Source organism: Gastrolobium bilobum, unplaced genomic scaffold, assembly GCF_033153095.1.
Source record: "Gastrolobium bilobum isolate Gb01-03AN ecotype WA unplaced genomic scaffold, APGP_CSIRO_Gbil_v1 utg37553, whole genome shotgun sequence".
In the NCBI taxonomy this organism is placed as follows: domain Eukaryota; kingdom Viridiplantae; phylum Streptophyta; class Magnoliopsida; order Fabales; family Fabaceae; genus Gastrolobium; species Gastrolobium bilobum.
The window spans coordinates 69831-84669 of record NW_026896741.1 but is presented as its reverse complement, the minus strand read 5'-3'; the positions used below and the strand labels follow the sequence as shown (position 1 = coordinate 84669).

Sequence of the window (14839 nt, the reverse complement as noted above, 5' to 3'; positions counted from 1 at the left end):
AGAGTACCAACAAATAACATGATAAAGCCAAGCATGAGCTATTGAGCTAACCTCACTTTCGCACGTCTCAACTTATTTCCATTTGTAATGTTATATGCAGTAGTTAATTACTTTTTGTTGATAATTATTCACTCTTGACATTGTTCACTATGGTTGCAAATGGTCTGCTAGAAGGATTGCTTTATTCACTAAGTAGCGTTTCCCCTGAATAGGAAATGACATGGTTACAAGTGACCATCCTTCAATCAGAAACTATGTTGGTTGAAAATGAAATCAAAATGAGTGAAGCATGAAAATAGGCACAAATGTATCATTTATCACTCAATCAGAAGACAGGTTTATTCACACAAAGCCATTCATCTAGTGCTGATTTAATATATACATTGTTTGCATGCTAATAAAGCATATCTTGAACTGCTACTCTACCACATCCTTGGCCTTCTCGATGACTACTACCTTACCTTCCTCTTCTGCTTCTGTTATCTGTCTTTCTATGTCTGCCTTTTTTTCAAGGAGTGCTTCTATTTTTCCATTAATCATTTCAAGCTTTTGCTTCAGCTTGCTGAGATCCTTGGACTTGGCCTTTCCAGTTAGCTTTCTCTTCTTCCCACCTTTGTCCTTGTCTTCATTTTTCTTCTTCTCTTTGACTTCCTTGGCATCATCTTTTTGCTCATCTGCCTCCTCTTCTTGCTCATTTTTTTGTTCATCTAACTTCCTTGAAGCAACTTCAACATTGCCACCTTCCTTATCCACTATTTCTTCAGGTTTCTTCTCTTTCTTTTTGATTGTTTTCCTCCCATCTTTCTCACCCTCTTCTTCCCCATCATCCTCCTCACCCTTATCCTTATTTTCTTTTTTCTTCTTATCCTTCTTTTTTTTCTTCTCTTCTCCATCTTCTCCTTCATCAGTTTTTCCTTTGTCCTTCTCTAGCTTGATTTTTTCATCCTTGTCCTTCTTTTCCTTTTTCTTCTCCTCCTCCTTTTCTTTCTTATCCCTATTCTTATTATTATTCTCTTCATCATCATCCTCTTTTCCCTTTTTCTTCAATGTGTCCTTTCCTTCATCCTTGTCCTGCTTTTCCTTTGTCTTCTCCTTCAACTTCTTTTCCATCTTTTCCTTCTTGTCTTCACAATCCTCTCCTCCATCTTCTTTTCCCTTGACCTTCTTTCTCTCAATTTCTTCATCCTTTTCCTTTTTCTTCTTCTCCTCATCCTTCCTTTTCTCCTTGTCTTTACCTTCATTGTCTTTTCCCTTTTTATTTTCAATATCTACTTCTTCACCCTTGCCCTTCTTTTCCCTTCCCTTCTCCTTGTCTTTCTTCTCCATCTTATCTTCGCCATCCTTGCCATCATTTTCTTTCTCTTTGCCCTTCTTTGTGCCATTTTTGTCCTCTTTTTCTTTCTTTTCCATTTTTCTCTTGTCCTTTTCCTCCTTATCCTTCCGTTTCTTCTCTTTACCATCCCCACCGTTATCTTCTGCATCATTTTCCTTTATTTCATCCTCGTGTTTATTCTCTTTTTCTAGTAATTTGCTCTTCAGCTTCAGTTCTACCTCAGTCTTATCTTCCTTCACATCACCTGGTTTTTCATCCTCAGTCTTGATTTTAAGACAGATTGTAGATTTTTCTTCCATATCTAAATTCTCTTTTTCTAGTGATTTGTTCTTCAGCTTCAGTTCTACCTGAGTCTTATCTTCCTTCACATCACCTGGCTTTTTATCCTCAGTCTTGATTTTTAGAGAGATTGTAGATTTGTCTTCCATATCTAGACTATCACCGGACAGTAATGAATAATGATGCAAAAACCTTGGCTGAATCTGACAGGCCTCTAAAACATATACAAGCAAAACAATCAATTACAATAACTTGCTTGATATGATTACTAGCAAGACATCAGATAAACATCAACACACTGAGTCAATCAAGAATAACAAATGCACCTTCCCCCAAAACAATGACTAAACAGTAAACAAGTATCCCAAGCTGAGCAAACGGGTATTAGTCATGTTCTTATTGAATATTCCACATGACAACCAGGATGCAGGGTTAATGATAAGAATGATACATTACAGAATACACACACTGTTCACTATTCTTAACATGGGAGACTGAGAATTAAAAAACACAAAAGCCCAGTAAAACCAGTAACCAATCAGTTGAAGTCAGTATTTTGTTTCTCCTCAATTTGGACATTTAAACAATATTATAGTGTATATTAACCCAAGAGAAAGTTCATCAAACAAAGTAAAGTAGAACTAATAAAATTTTTGTACAAGATCCAAGATTATTTACCCACCAATACACAAGACAATCAACCACTTGATGGGCAAACAAAAATTAATAACTAAAAGCAACTAAACAAATTACTACAATTGAACTCTTATGCTTGAGGTCAGAATTTATTTAGCTTCGACTATGACTTTCCATGTCACATGCAAGCACAAAAAAGAAAGCTACAGATTCCAAACAAGAAACATCAATATTAAATCTTAATTTGCTTCACCAAACAGAGTTTACATTGTGGATCTACCTCTGTTAACAGCATGACACAAATTAATAAGACAAATAAAGCATAAACAATGCCAAAAGGCCTTAATGGCAAACCCTTTTTACAAAGAATTGAACACAAAATCAACCTTCTTTTGTATATTATTCTGTCTTTAAATCCCAAAGCCCCAAAGATTTTCACAAGTTATAAAAAATCAATAGAAACTTCTTAGATAGCTTCAGTCAATTAAAACTGAGTTGTAACTGCTAGGATCAGTCACATGATGAACCCTAATCGAAAATGAATCTAAAACATTAACTGAGTCAAACATAAAAGACTGCATAGAGATATACACAGATTTTAGTCTTGCTGTCACTGAAACAAAAAGACCAAGCAGAGAAGAGGATGCTGAACTCAAATTCAAAATCACAATTTAATAATAAAACCGAAATAATCACTACAAGAACCCCCTGTTTAGGTTCTGTAATTCCTAAAGGTACCATAAAAAGTAAAAATAAAAAGATTTTTCGATTTCAATGAATCAGGTATAAATTGAGCTTCATCCAATTCAATAACTGAATAAACATAAATAGAACAGTACCTTTTGTGCGCAACGAGGAGCGAGTGATTTGGTTCCAAGAAACCAAGCAGCAGAAGATGTGAGAAAGAACGAGAAGAGAAAATTTTGTTGTGGAGTGAGGGAGTTTGATTTGTCGTCTTCGTATTTTTGATCGGTTTGGAACCTCAACTCTCACTATAAAAGGAAACCTTAAAACGCCGTTTTTACTTTTTCTTCGGTGTCTGTTTTTTTGTCGTGTTCTGGTGAAAGAGAGGGACTCAACCAATTTTGACTGTTACTGACATTTACATTTTCAAGAGGTGTGCTTGCTTTGAATTAACGCATACTGTGTGCTGTGCGTGGGAATGATGGGATGATTGTATATTTTACTTATGAATTTAATTATTTTAAAGCTTTATGTATGCATAGTATTATCTGTTTAAATTATTACTTAAATTCTTGAATTGCTTATGAATTTCACAATGGGTGCCTTGAATTATATGTGGAATTATATGTGGAGGATAAGTTCTTGGATGTGGATTCGGTTTTGATTGTTTGATGTTTGCTCTATTATATGTGTATTATTATTGTTTTATATTTGAGTGAGTTATTAGAAGGAGTCACCCTCAAGGTTCATTAGTTCACTGAGATTGTCAAATCTCACCTCACGTTATAAGGATTACATTTCAGGTAATACTAGTGTAGCTGGAGAGGCGTTGGGCCAGAGACCCACATAATGTCGTGGAGTGGAGTATTTTAGAGTGCACTATGCATATAGAATTTAAGTATTTTGCGATTTACTGTTGTAGATTAGACTTAATGCATGAACATTTAGCATAGCATGATTTGATGTATACCATGCATAGGGTTTGTTCATGTAGTATTTTGAGGCTAAGTCTAATTTTATGTATTATTGGTATTTTGAAAATGAATTGTAATAGTTATATTTGTAATTGATGTAAATGTAATTGGATATATTGAGGACCTTGTGTAATTAAATGTTTATGTATGTGATGAAAGGGCAACATGCCTATTATAGGTAATGATGTTGTTTCATTATGGTGAATGCATGAAAATTGGATAATGTGTACGAAATGGATAATCGCTTATAAATCAAGTAAGTGGTTGATGATAACTTGAGGTTTAAGCAACGATTTAAATTGATGTATATTAGAGCACCAAGGTACGTTGAATCTTTGTGTGCCCCCTATGGTGGTCAATTAGGTATATTTTTGAGAAAATGGATCACACTTGTAAAAGTGGGATTAGTTGAGAAAATAAAAGAGGTGCTATCAAAATTTCTAATGAAATGACCTGAATTTCACTTAACTTTGGGAGACCATATTTCTCTCCACAGTTGTCCAATTGAGGTATTCCAGATCTCATTTTAAAGCTCAGGATGTAAAATGTACTATCCTAAAATTTGGTATCAATTCGAGCTGTAGAAAGCCCCGTGTGTCAAAATGAGTGGGCATTTCCCAAAATTGGCGTTTTGGCACTACTTTTGGGTTCAATATTCAAAAATTTCTATCTCTTTTGTTTCTTACTCAAATTAGGTTTATGATATATCAAATTGTATATCTAGGTATCTACTATATTGTATAAAAATTTGAGAGCAATCTGACTTGTAGATCGTTTAGAATCGAAGAAACACTGAGGGATATTGAGTGTCCTATTTTGAGTCTGTTGACAATTTTGAGGGATCAACTTACGGCGAGTGTATCCAGAGTTATAGAACTCCAATTGAGGCGTGTAATACCTTGTTGGAAAGATAGAAGAGTCTAGTTTAATATATCAAAAGTTGGTTATTTTTGGTAGAGAGGATCATTAGTAGTTTAATTAAAATCGTAGGTACCTCAGTTGAAAAAATGTCAAGTTGTGTATCTTACCTTTGTTGGTTTATGGGAACCACTTAGTTTTTTAGATTGGTGTTATATGATACTTAAGCATTAGAAATATTACTTCGTATTTTTATTTCAGCTATGATCGCAGTTGGTAAAATATTTAATATGGACGTTTTATAAATGTAAGGGTTTTATAAATGATATAAAAAAGAAAACGTTTTCCCGTATTTTTAAATGAATTGTTGTGATTGTAACTACGCTTAATGTCGTAATGGATGATAACATAACTGGATGCATGCAGGGTGTTACATTTTCACTTGTATTTTGTGTACAAATATTATTTTATAAAAAAATTATAATTTGTATAAAACATGTTAAGAAAGTTTTAAATATTTATTTGTTAAATTGTTTTTAATGTATTGAATATGTTAAAAAAATTATGAAATTATAATTTTGAATGGCCCTTGGGCTAGCCCTAACCCATAGAGCTTTTGGCCCATGCAGACCTTTACTATTAAAGTTCATTTGGCCCTAACCGATGGGACGGGCTGGTCCATTTTGACAGCTCTAAAGGAATCTATGATAAAGGATAAGCAAATTTGAGTAATAATTATTACCACATCAAAGTCCTTACTTAGTTCATTGATTTTTAGTAGGGGTTTGCAAAAATACCAAATGATCCAAAGCATTTTAGGAACTGAATTGAATCAGTTCAAATTTTATTTTTTTTAAACATTTTCATTTTTTAAAATCAATTTAAAAAACCAATCCATGTAATTTTGGTTTACGTTCAATTGTCCATTTCTCAAAACAATTTGGATATTCAAAGTAACCTAACTTATATTCCATTAACAAAATTATCTTACTTCTTTTGATGCCCTTAATTTTTTTTTCCCTTTTTTTCATGGGACTATTTGTTGTGATTTTGTGTTTCTTAAGAGCTTCAGATTCAATTTTCCCAATATAAGCATCGAGTTATCTTGACAGTGTAGTAATAGGTAAAAAGCCTTTAAAGAATGTAGGTTGCATTATGCATATTGTGTTAATATGTTTTTTTTTTTGTCTTTTCCTAATTATGTATGCATTTTTCTACAGGAAAATTATGCTGGACATTTAGGGGGTGGGTTGAGTAATTTTTTTTTTAAGGTAATGTGTATTTAAAATATAAAGTAGAAAACACCCTTCTGTTGTTCAAATATGTATATGCCCTGGTTACTATGATTTTACATCATAAGAAACACAGGTTTTATGTCATTTTTGTTGTAGCTAATAACAAAGTAGATATAAAGGTAACAAAGTAGATACATATCAAATTCGCAAAACCAATTTTAATTTAAAATTGGTTTTTAATTAAAACAAGTATTAAATCAAAATTGATTGTAAACCATAAATTGGTTTTGGAATCAGTTTCAAATCGATTTGGGAAAACATGCTGCAATCAATTTTCTTCATCTCAATCGACTTAATTTTAAAATGTGATTGGGGGGTGAGGACTTTGTTGGAGGGTGATATGTTATCCCTCATAGAAATTGTCAAAGAGGTTGGGGGTCTTCCCTGACCCTAGTGGGATACCGGTGTCTAATCTCTCTTAAACTTTCTTGTATTAAAAAAAAAATGTGATTGATTTTGCAGGTTCTGTTTTATTTATGTGTCTCTTAAAACTGAAAATCTACAAAACCATTTACAATTACGCAATTTACAATTTATTGCACTCTGCATTAACTTTTGCTTCAAGATTCTGATAAATTTTACTCCAATTTTCTGTTCATCTAAATGGGACGGGATTGAGGGTCGCTCTGTCTTATTATTTTTTTGAAACTATTTCTATATGGAAACGATAACTATGACTCTAAAAGACAAGAAAAATTTCAATGCACGGGAGCACGTACAGAGAGTTCGGTCTCCCTTTTTTTAAATAGATTTTTTTTTTAAGTCTTAAAAGGACTAAAAAAATATGGCTAAAAGGGGGGCGGGTGGGGGGATATTTCCCTGGAGCATTGGTGCATTAAAGTTTTTTTCCTAAAAGACCCTCCAATTTCCAAAAATAAAGAAGCATTATTTGGAAGAACTTACTTTGAATCGGCTCATTAAATACTTATGATATCCAAACATGCTCATTTTTTTAAAAAAATACGTGTTGGACACCGACATGTTTTTACACGCGATCAATATTTTGGGACATGTGGTTAACTCTCCGACATATTCTGACACGTTTTTTCGACAGGCGGTCAACGTTCCGACACGCATCCGACATGTTTTTTTATTTTTTAGTCTTAATTTTATTTTATAACATAAAAAAATAATTTATTAATGAATTTTTTTCTGTTATAAAATTTGACATGAAAATTTAACAAGGTACGAAAAAATATTTTCATTTATATTTATGTTACGAAATTTGAATATTTGATTGGTTATATGACATATTATGGACTGTTATATGTATTAAATATAAATTATATTATATATATTAAAAATATTATTTAATATCAAAACGTGTCCCAACGTGTCAAAATATGCCATTTTTTAGAATTACCGTGTCGATGTGTTGTGTCGTGTCATATCCCGTGTCAGTGTCGGTGCATCATAGTTAAATACAGTCTTGATGAGCCAGTGCATTCTTTATCGGATATAATTAACAATATCTCAAAGGAACATTACAAGAGCAACAATTATAGAAACATGATCATACAATGCATACCTTGCTTTTATCTACTTAAATATGATGAAGTATTTTTCTTTCAGGGTGTACTGACATTTTTTTAAATCTTCCTCTTTATTGCCAAGCAACTTATTAGCTTTTCTGTGTGGTTTAACATCTTTCACTTATAAGCAAGCATGTGCTAAGAGTAAAGAGTAACAGACGAAGAGTACAAAATATGCGATTGAAAATTGTTCCTCTACATAAATAAAGCAGGAAAACTTGGATACAATACATTATGGGTTTTATGTTTATCATGTAACATGATATAACATCACTTTTCTACACACACATTAAAGAGGTGGGATCCACATATTTTTCTTTCTCTTTCATCATTCCACTTTCTCTCTCTATTTTTGTGTGTGTGTTGGAAACAACACTTAAATCATGTAACATAACACTAATAAAACCCATACATTATCCCAAATATTAATGACAAGGGTGTGATTCCTGAGACTAGCGGGTCAGTCTAATTTAATATAAGGGACACAACTCTCACAAACTCATCAGACAAACTAAAGTAGCACCGAAGTCAAGCAACAAATGAAATCACCTTCTGCACCAAAGAAGTAGGTTGACATGATGAGGCAGTCAGACCTCTTTCCTAAAAAAAAATTCTAATTTTGGGGGTTCCTGGGTCCGCCCCTGTATGTACATGTATAAATGTCTATACATTTGTCAGAATATACAAAAAGTGTCATGGAAACAATAAAAAAAAATTGAAATAATTTTTTAATACAAAATCACTCGGGGCAGGAGGACTACCCCTTAGATATATCACAGTATCTCGTATACATGCGATCTTCAACGGATACGGTTGAAATTAGCAAAGGGCTCAGTTTTTGCCTTCGATGCTGGTGGTTTGCATGTTTCTGGGGTTCCAAAGGCCTTCCAAAAGCGCAGTTCCTGGTCCCCTACTGCAGTTGCCACCGTACAGCCATCTGGACTTTGTGTCATAAATAGCACCCTGGAGGTATGACCATTGAGCTCTGCCATCTTCACCATAGAAGGATATTTCCAAAGAGTGAGATGGTTACGGGTTAAACCATGCGAGCTAAGCAACTCACGCTCATTCTTGTTCCACAGCAGAGCACACACTTCAGATCCTGTGTCAACAGAGTTCAAGCATGCACCAGTGTTTGTGTTCCAAAACCTAATGCACTGATCACCAGCACCTCCACCAGAAGCTAGTATATTTCCCTGAAATGGACACCAAGCCAATGCCTTTACAGCATCTTTGTGCTCCTCAAGCCTGTGAAGCCAACAAGTTGTTGAATTGGAAGAGGCCATGGATCTGTCCCATATATGAATGAGATTATCATTGCCTCCACTCGCCAATTGTTTTCCCGAGGCAGACCACTTCAGCCCACACACACCCTGTTGATGTCCACTGTAGGTTCCAACAATCTGAGATCTTACTCTGACATCATTGTTGACAATTCTACCATCCAATCCTCCTGTTGTGAGGATATGATCGTTCCAAGCTAGTGAACCCACTCGTGATTGGTGTGCACCCCTCAGTGTTCTCAGCTGCGTTCACCAAATCATACCATATAACAATCAAAATGCATAAATTTCAATTTAAAAAAAAGAAAAGAAAAACCCAAAAAAATGGTAAATATATATATAAACAAGAATTAAGTGTGACATCTACCAGCTTAGTATCGAAACAATCCCAGAGCTGGACATGGGAATTGTTCAAACCAATGGCTAAACGGCGTCCATCAGGTGCCCAGCTAACACTTGTAATGGGACCGTCTTCCTCATCAACAGTGACAAGTTCTGAACCGGAGCTATCATCGACATTCCAAAGATATACAGAATCTTCAAGTGCGATGCTAAGAACGTTGCTACTACCCCAGTCTAGCAAGTTCAAGGAAAAGTCGTCTATGACGCCAGGTACTTTCAAGTTCATGTCAGATTTCTGACAAACATTTCACAAACACTCAGAATGCAATTTTAAAAAAGAACCCGATTAGGCAATCCACAATTTTTCATTTTGACGTACCTGAGGAATGTATCGCATGGGTTTCGAAGATTGAAGAGGGGAAAGGATATACTTTGGGATTAATTCAATCGGCATTGGTGGCTTATTCTTGAATTCCAAGATTCGAGTCCTATTCATGTTCAAGGCCTCCGCTAGTCTCTTCCGGTAGAGTTCTCGTGCCGGCGATATCACCTCCGCCGTTGGATTCCGTTTGATCTTCCTTCCCTCTGTAAGCATGTAGTGAGCGTAACCGAAGTCCATGGCTGACCTATTGGGAATGAACCTATCCAACTGCCGACAAAACCCACACAAAAGAAAAAGAAAAAAAAGTGAGAACATTTGAATCATTGAGCGTAATCGAGGGTTTGGGTTTTTCTTTTTCTGTTTGGGTAACAACAAAAATCAAGATACAGAAAGAGGGGCTTACGTTTTCCCGATTGTTCATTCTGTGGAGGGCATCCATGATTTGAGAGGGAACAAGAAGAACTTAAGAAACCCTGCAAAGACAGAAAAAACACAATGCAGAAAATCAAATGTAAAGAAAATATAGGAACAGAGAGAAAAAATAAAATGAATGGCGGCGGCGCGTGGTGGTCGTGATGTTTGATTTGGAGCCTCAGCTTCAGAGCTTGAAACTTGAAAGATCAGAAATCGTTTGAACAAGAGAGAGAGAGAGAGAAAGAGAGAGAGAGTGAGTGAGTGAGACAACAACAAGTGAACAATATTCTTAGAAGGTAAGGAGTCGTTTGATATTTAAGCCGTGTCATGTGCTTTCTGTTTTTATTCCCCGCGGTTTCTCGATCCATCTCTCTTCTTAACTTGATTAAATTAAATATATCTACTTTAACCTTTTAATTAGTAAAAGAAAATAAAGTAATAAAAAATTAAAAAACAATATTATGAAAACTTAAAATACTTAATTAAATACTAAAAAAGAGAGTATCAAACGCATCTAAATAAAAAATAAAATAAAGATAAAAAAGATCAAATGTTAAAAATCACGACAGAAAAATTAAATTTAAAAAATAAATAAAAATAATTTAAATGACAAAATATATACTTAAAAAATAAAATAGAAGAAAATATTCAGATATAAAAGAAAATAAAAATCTAGAAAAAAATGATTCACAATTATGAATTTTCAATATATTTGATTTTACTTTTTTATTTAGATATATTTGAACTTTTTTATATCTTTATTTTATTCTCTCTTTTTAAAAAAAATTACGAAAATATTTAATAAATAGAGAGGCACAAGGATAAAAAGAAAAAGAAAAATGTATTCAAAATAAAATAGAACAAAAAGAAAAAAATAAGAAAAGAAAAAAGACACCACATATCTTAAATAAAAAAAGAATAAAATAGATTAAGGACAAAAAAAATAAAGAAAAAATAAAATCAATTATATGGAAAACTCATAATTGTGATTTTTTTCTTTCTTTTTATCTTAATTTTTTCTTTTATTTTTCGTCTGTGGTATTTTTTATCATTTGAACTAATTTTATTTTTTAAATTTTAATCTTTTGCAGTGTTTTGATTTTTAACATATTTGACCTTATTATTTTTCTATTTTTTGTATTTATTCTTCTTTTTATTTAGACACATTTGAATTTTTTTATTTATATTAGTCTTTTATTAAGTGTTCGAAGTTTTCATAATATTTGGTCTTATTTTTTTAGCTCACTTTATTTTCTTCTTCTAAGAAGGGTAAAATATGTGTATTGGTTAAGTTCCTAACAATTTTAAGCATATGTGTGGATGGAAAAAACCAGAGAGGAGGTTAAGTGATTAAAAAATGCATACGGATGTAAGTGATTCAAAGTAATAACATAGGGGGATTTTTGAACTTTTTCCAAAAATGTATGAGCAAGGTATATTTACACCAAAGTTATTTAATTGTTTATGATTTATGAATCATGATATATTTGAAATTAAATTTAATAGGATATTCTTATTTATTAAATTATTAAATCAAAATAACTCAACCTCCAAGCTAATTTAAAAATGAAAAATTCTCAAAATAATTATGCTACATGTGGAACCTTAAAAAAAAATAGGCCCATCTCTTTTTACCATACGAATGATTATTGCATTTGATCCACTTCACGTCTCCTCAGAGTGCATTGGGTTATAGATTGAATGGCTACGTTTGCCCATTCATTCTCTTTTTTTATTTTCAGAAATAGTCATGTTTCTTATTAATGAATTTTCCTAAATGACGTGTGTCAGAATAGTGGCAGAAATCTCATATTCTGATTGCATAATTGCAGCATCAAGCTGGAATGCTATTTTCCACTTTAAGTTTTTTTCTCTGCTCATTAATTTAAAGATATATATATTGTAGTTCTGTCTTTAGAGAGATGAAACGATATCAAAAAGATTTCTCCAGCTGGTGTGGCGAGTGCAATCGTGAGAGAAAGGAAATATAATTCAAGATAAGGGTAGAGAGATGGCAATAAATAATTCAGTTGGTCCCAGATGAACTCAAGATTGGAGTGAATTGAGTTTATAAAATAATTCGTTAATAAAAAATTAACTCAAAGCAATAACTCAAGATAAGGGTAGAGAGATATTAACACAATAGTTTTTACGTGGAAAACCCAAAAGGGAAGAAAAATCAGGGGCCCTGAAATCGAATACTGAAATTCGACGGGCAACTCCACTATGAAACTTGTGTACAAAGAGTTCTCTAGTATCCTAGTTTCCTAGTCTACCTCTTACACAAATTCCCAAACTGGTATCCTAGTTTCCCAGTACGAAACCCTAACCATTTAGGATTCCGAAACCCTATCACACAAGGGTTCTCAACTTACTCTCAATTTCCAAGAAAAAGAGACATGCTGGTATCCCAGTTTCCCAACACAAGAACTGGTATCCAAGTTTCCCAGTACAGACCTTCAAAAAGGTCAAGAAGAAAATTACAAATTAAATGACTTACCTCAGTGCTTTTTTTCATTAAGCATATAGGTAATTTGAATTCCTATGGAGAAATATTCACTTTGCCAAAGGATGAATGTATGGATGAATGTATGAATGAATGTTCTTGAGAAAGCTCTTCAATTGATGCACAAGAAAGAATCCTAATCTTGAAAAACTAACTCTCTTTTCTTTCTTGTATATTCTTCTCTCTTTTCTCTCTTGTACTTTTTCCTCTCTTCTCTTTCTTGTTTTTTCTCCACACTGAAATAATATGCAATGAGCCTCATTTATAATAATAACATCTTACTCTATTATCCAATGCAATCCTAATCAAATCTTTGGCAAATAATATTTTATTTCTCTTACATGAAATCTAAAAAGATAAAATCTTTCCTAATCTATACTTGATTCCATGCTTTTATATATCTTCATGATATCTTCCATATCTTCTCCAATCTGCATGCAATCTTTAATTATCTTGAATATTGATCCCATGTTTTTTTCTCTCTTCATGATATCTTCCATATCTTCTATAATCTTCATGCAATCTTCAATTATCTTGAATACTAATTCAAATCAGAATAAATATTATTCTAAAATCTCAAACAATCATTTCATTAGTAATTTCAAGAATATAAAATAATATCAATTAAATTAACATTAAATTGATTGTAATCCTCAAAACATATTTTAAATCAATTAAACAATTGGGGTATAACAAATATCCAACAATTTCCCCCTTTTGGATGATGACAAACAATTTATGCCATGTACCGAGAAAAATTAATTCATCACAGATATAACATGAATGTTCAATGATGATTGCATGAACACTATTCCCCCTGACTTTGTTAAGCTACAACTAAATTTTAATTCTTAAAATGTGACATCTATATAAAATAATCTTCATGCAATCTTCAATTATCTTGAATACTAATTCAAATCAGAATAAATATTATTCTGAAATCTCAAACAATCATTTCATCAGTAATTTCAAGAATATAAAATATTATCAATTAAATTAACATTAAATTGATTGTAATCATCAAAACATATTTTAAATCAATAAACAATTGAGGTATAACAAATATCCAACAATTTCCCCCTTTTTGATGATGACAAACAATTTATGCCATGTACCGATAAAAATTAATTCATCACAGATATAACATGAATGTTCAATGATGATTGCATGAACACTATTCCCCCTGACTTTGTTAAGCTACAACTAAATTTTAATTCTTAAAATGTGACATCTATTTCCCCCTTTTGGCATCATCGAAAAGATGAAGAGTAAACACTCAAGATAAGGAAGAAAAGCTGTCAAGGTAGCATGAATAGGGAGTAATAGCTCAACAATGAAAAAATAGTGAAGAATAAGAATATAGAAAATGATGAAAGGCAACAACGGAAAACATTCCAAAGCATATGCAATAACAATGCAGTAATTTGCCTTTGCACTCAACTTTAGAATCACTCTTGTTTCTTATTCTCTAAGCTTTCCATAGGCTTGTACCTCATGACTGCTCTCCACTCTTAGTGTTGGAATATTTCATAAGCCACCAAATCAATAGGACTTTAAAGCTTGTAATGTAACAGGTGGATATGAACAAAAATAAAATAGTATCAGGGTAGTAGAAAATAAATAAGAGATAGTACAGTTATGCATAGTCCCTAAACCTTATCTTTTGATATTCTCAATACTATTTTCCATCATGAAGATTTCTTTTTCTTTTTCTTCTTTTCTAAGTTTCCATCTCATATGATAAACACTCAAAAACAGGGTTTTTACTTTGAAACTCAAATGAAACTTGTTCCCCCTGAATTTGATATTCTTTTTTTTTTCATTCCTTTTTCTTTTTCTCATTCTCACTTTTTCAGTTTTCTTTCTTTTTCTCATTCACATTCTTTTTCTTTTTCTCATCCCTCTTCTTTTTCTTTTTCCTTTTCTCATTCTTACTTCTTCAGTTTTCTTTCTTTTTCTCATTCACATTATTTTTCTCTTTTTTCATCCTCTTCTTTTTCTTTTTCCTTTTCTCATTCCCCCTATATACTTTTCTTTTGTACTCTAACAATTCATCCACTCAACCTAGAAACTATGCATACCCATACATAAAAAAGGTTTGTAACAATTAAAACACAAAGGGTTGCATGTGAGATTTTTATCAACAAAAAATAGGCTTAAGGCTCAAATGGGGTAACTAGGGATAAAGATTATTATTAAGGTTGGCTTGAAAAGCTCAAACGACCAAAGAAGGCCTATATCCTTTTCAGTTACTTATGAAACATCCCAACTAGCGAGCCTTGAGCTTCACTCATACAAATTCTAGATTGCTTCCTCACAAA

General features: G+C 32.7%; 2 protein-coding genes across 2 annotated transcripts; both read right to left on the bottom strand.

Moving 5' to 3' along the window:
• Window positions 1–304: 304 nt before the first annotated feature.
• Window positions 305–3199, bottom strand: LOC133301753 (spore wall protein 2-like). Its single transcript, XM_061501449.1, has 2 exons — window positions 3088–3199; window positions 305–1824 (listed from the first exon to the last, which is right to left on the bottom strand). Exon 2 carries the CDS (start codon window positions 1759–1761, stop codon window positions 418–420), a length of 1344 nt encoding a protein of 447 aa, XP_061357433.1. The 5' UTR covers window positions 1762–1824; window positions 3088–3199; the 3' UTR covers window positions 305–417.
• Window positions 3200–8391: 5192 nt separating this feature from the next.
• Window positions 8392–10037, bottom strand: LOC133301749 (cell division cycle 20.1, cofactor of APC complex-like). Its single transcript, XM_061501445.1, has 4 exons — window positions 10002–10037; window positions 9596–9865; window positions 9242–9511; window positions 8392–9117 (listed from the first exon to the last, which is right to left on the bottom strand). Exons 1-4 carry the CDS (start codon window positions 10035–10037, stop codon window positions 8392–8394), a joined length of 1302 nt encoding a protein of 433 aa, XP_061357429.1.
• Window positions 10038–14839: the final 4802 nt, after the last annotated feature.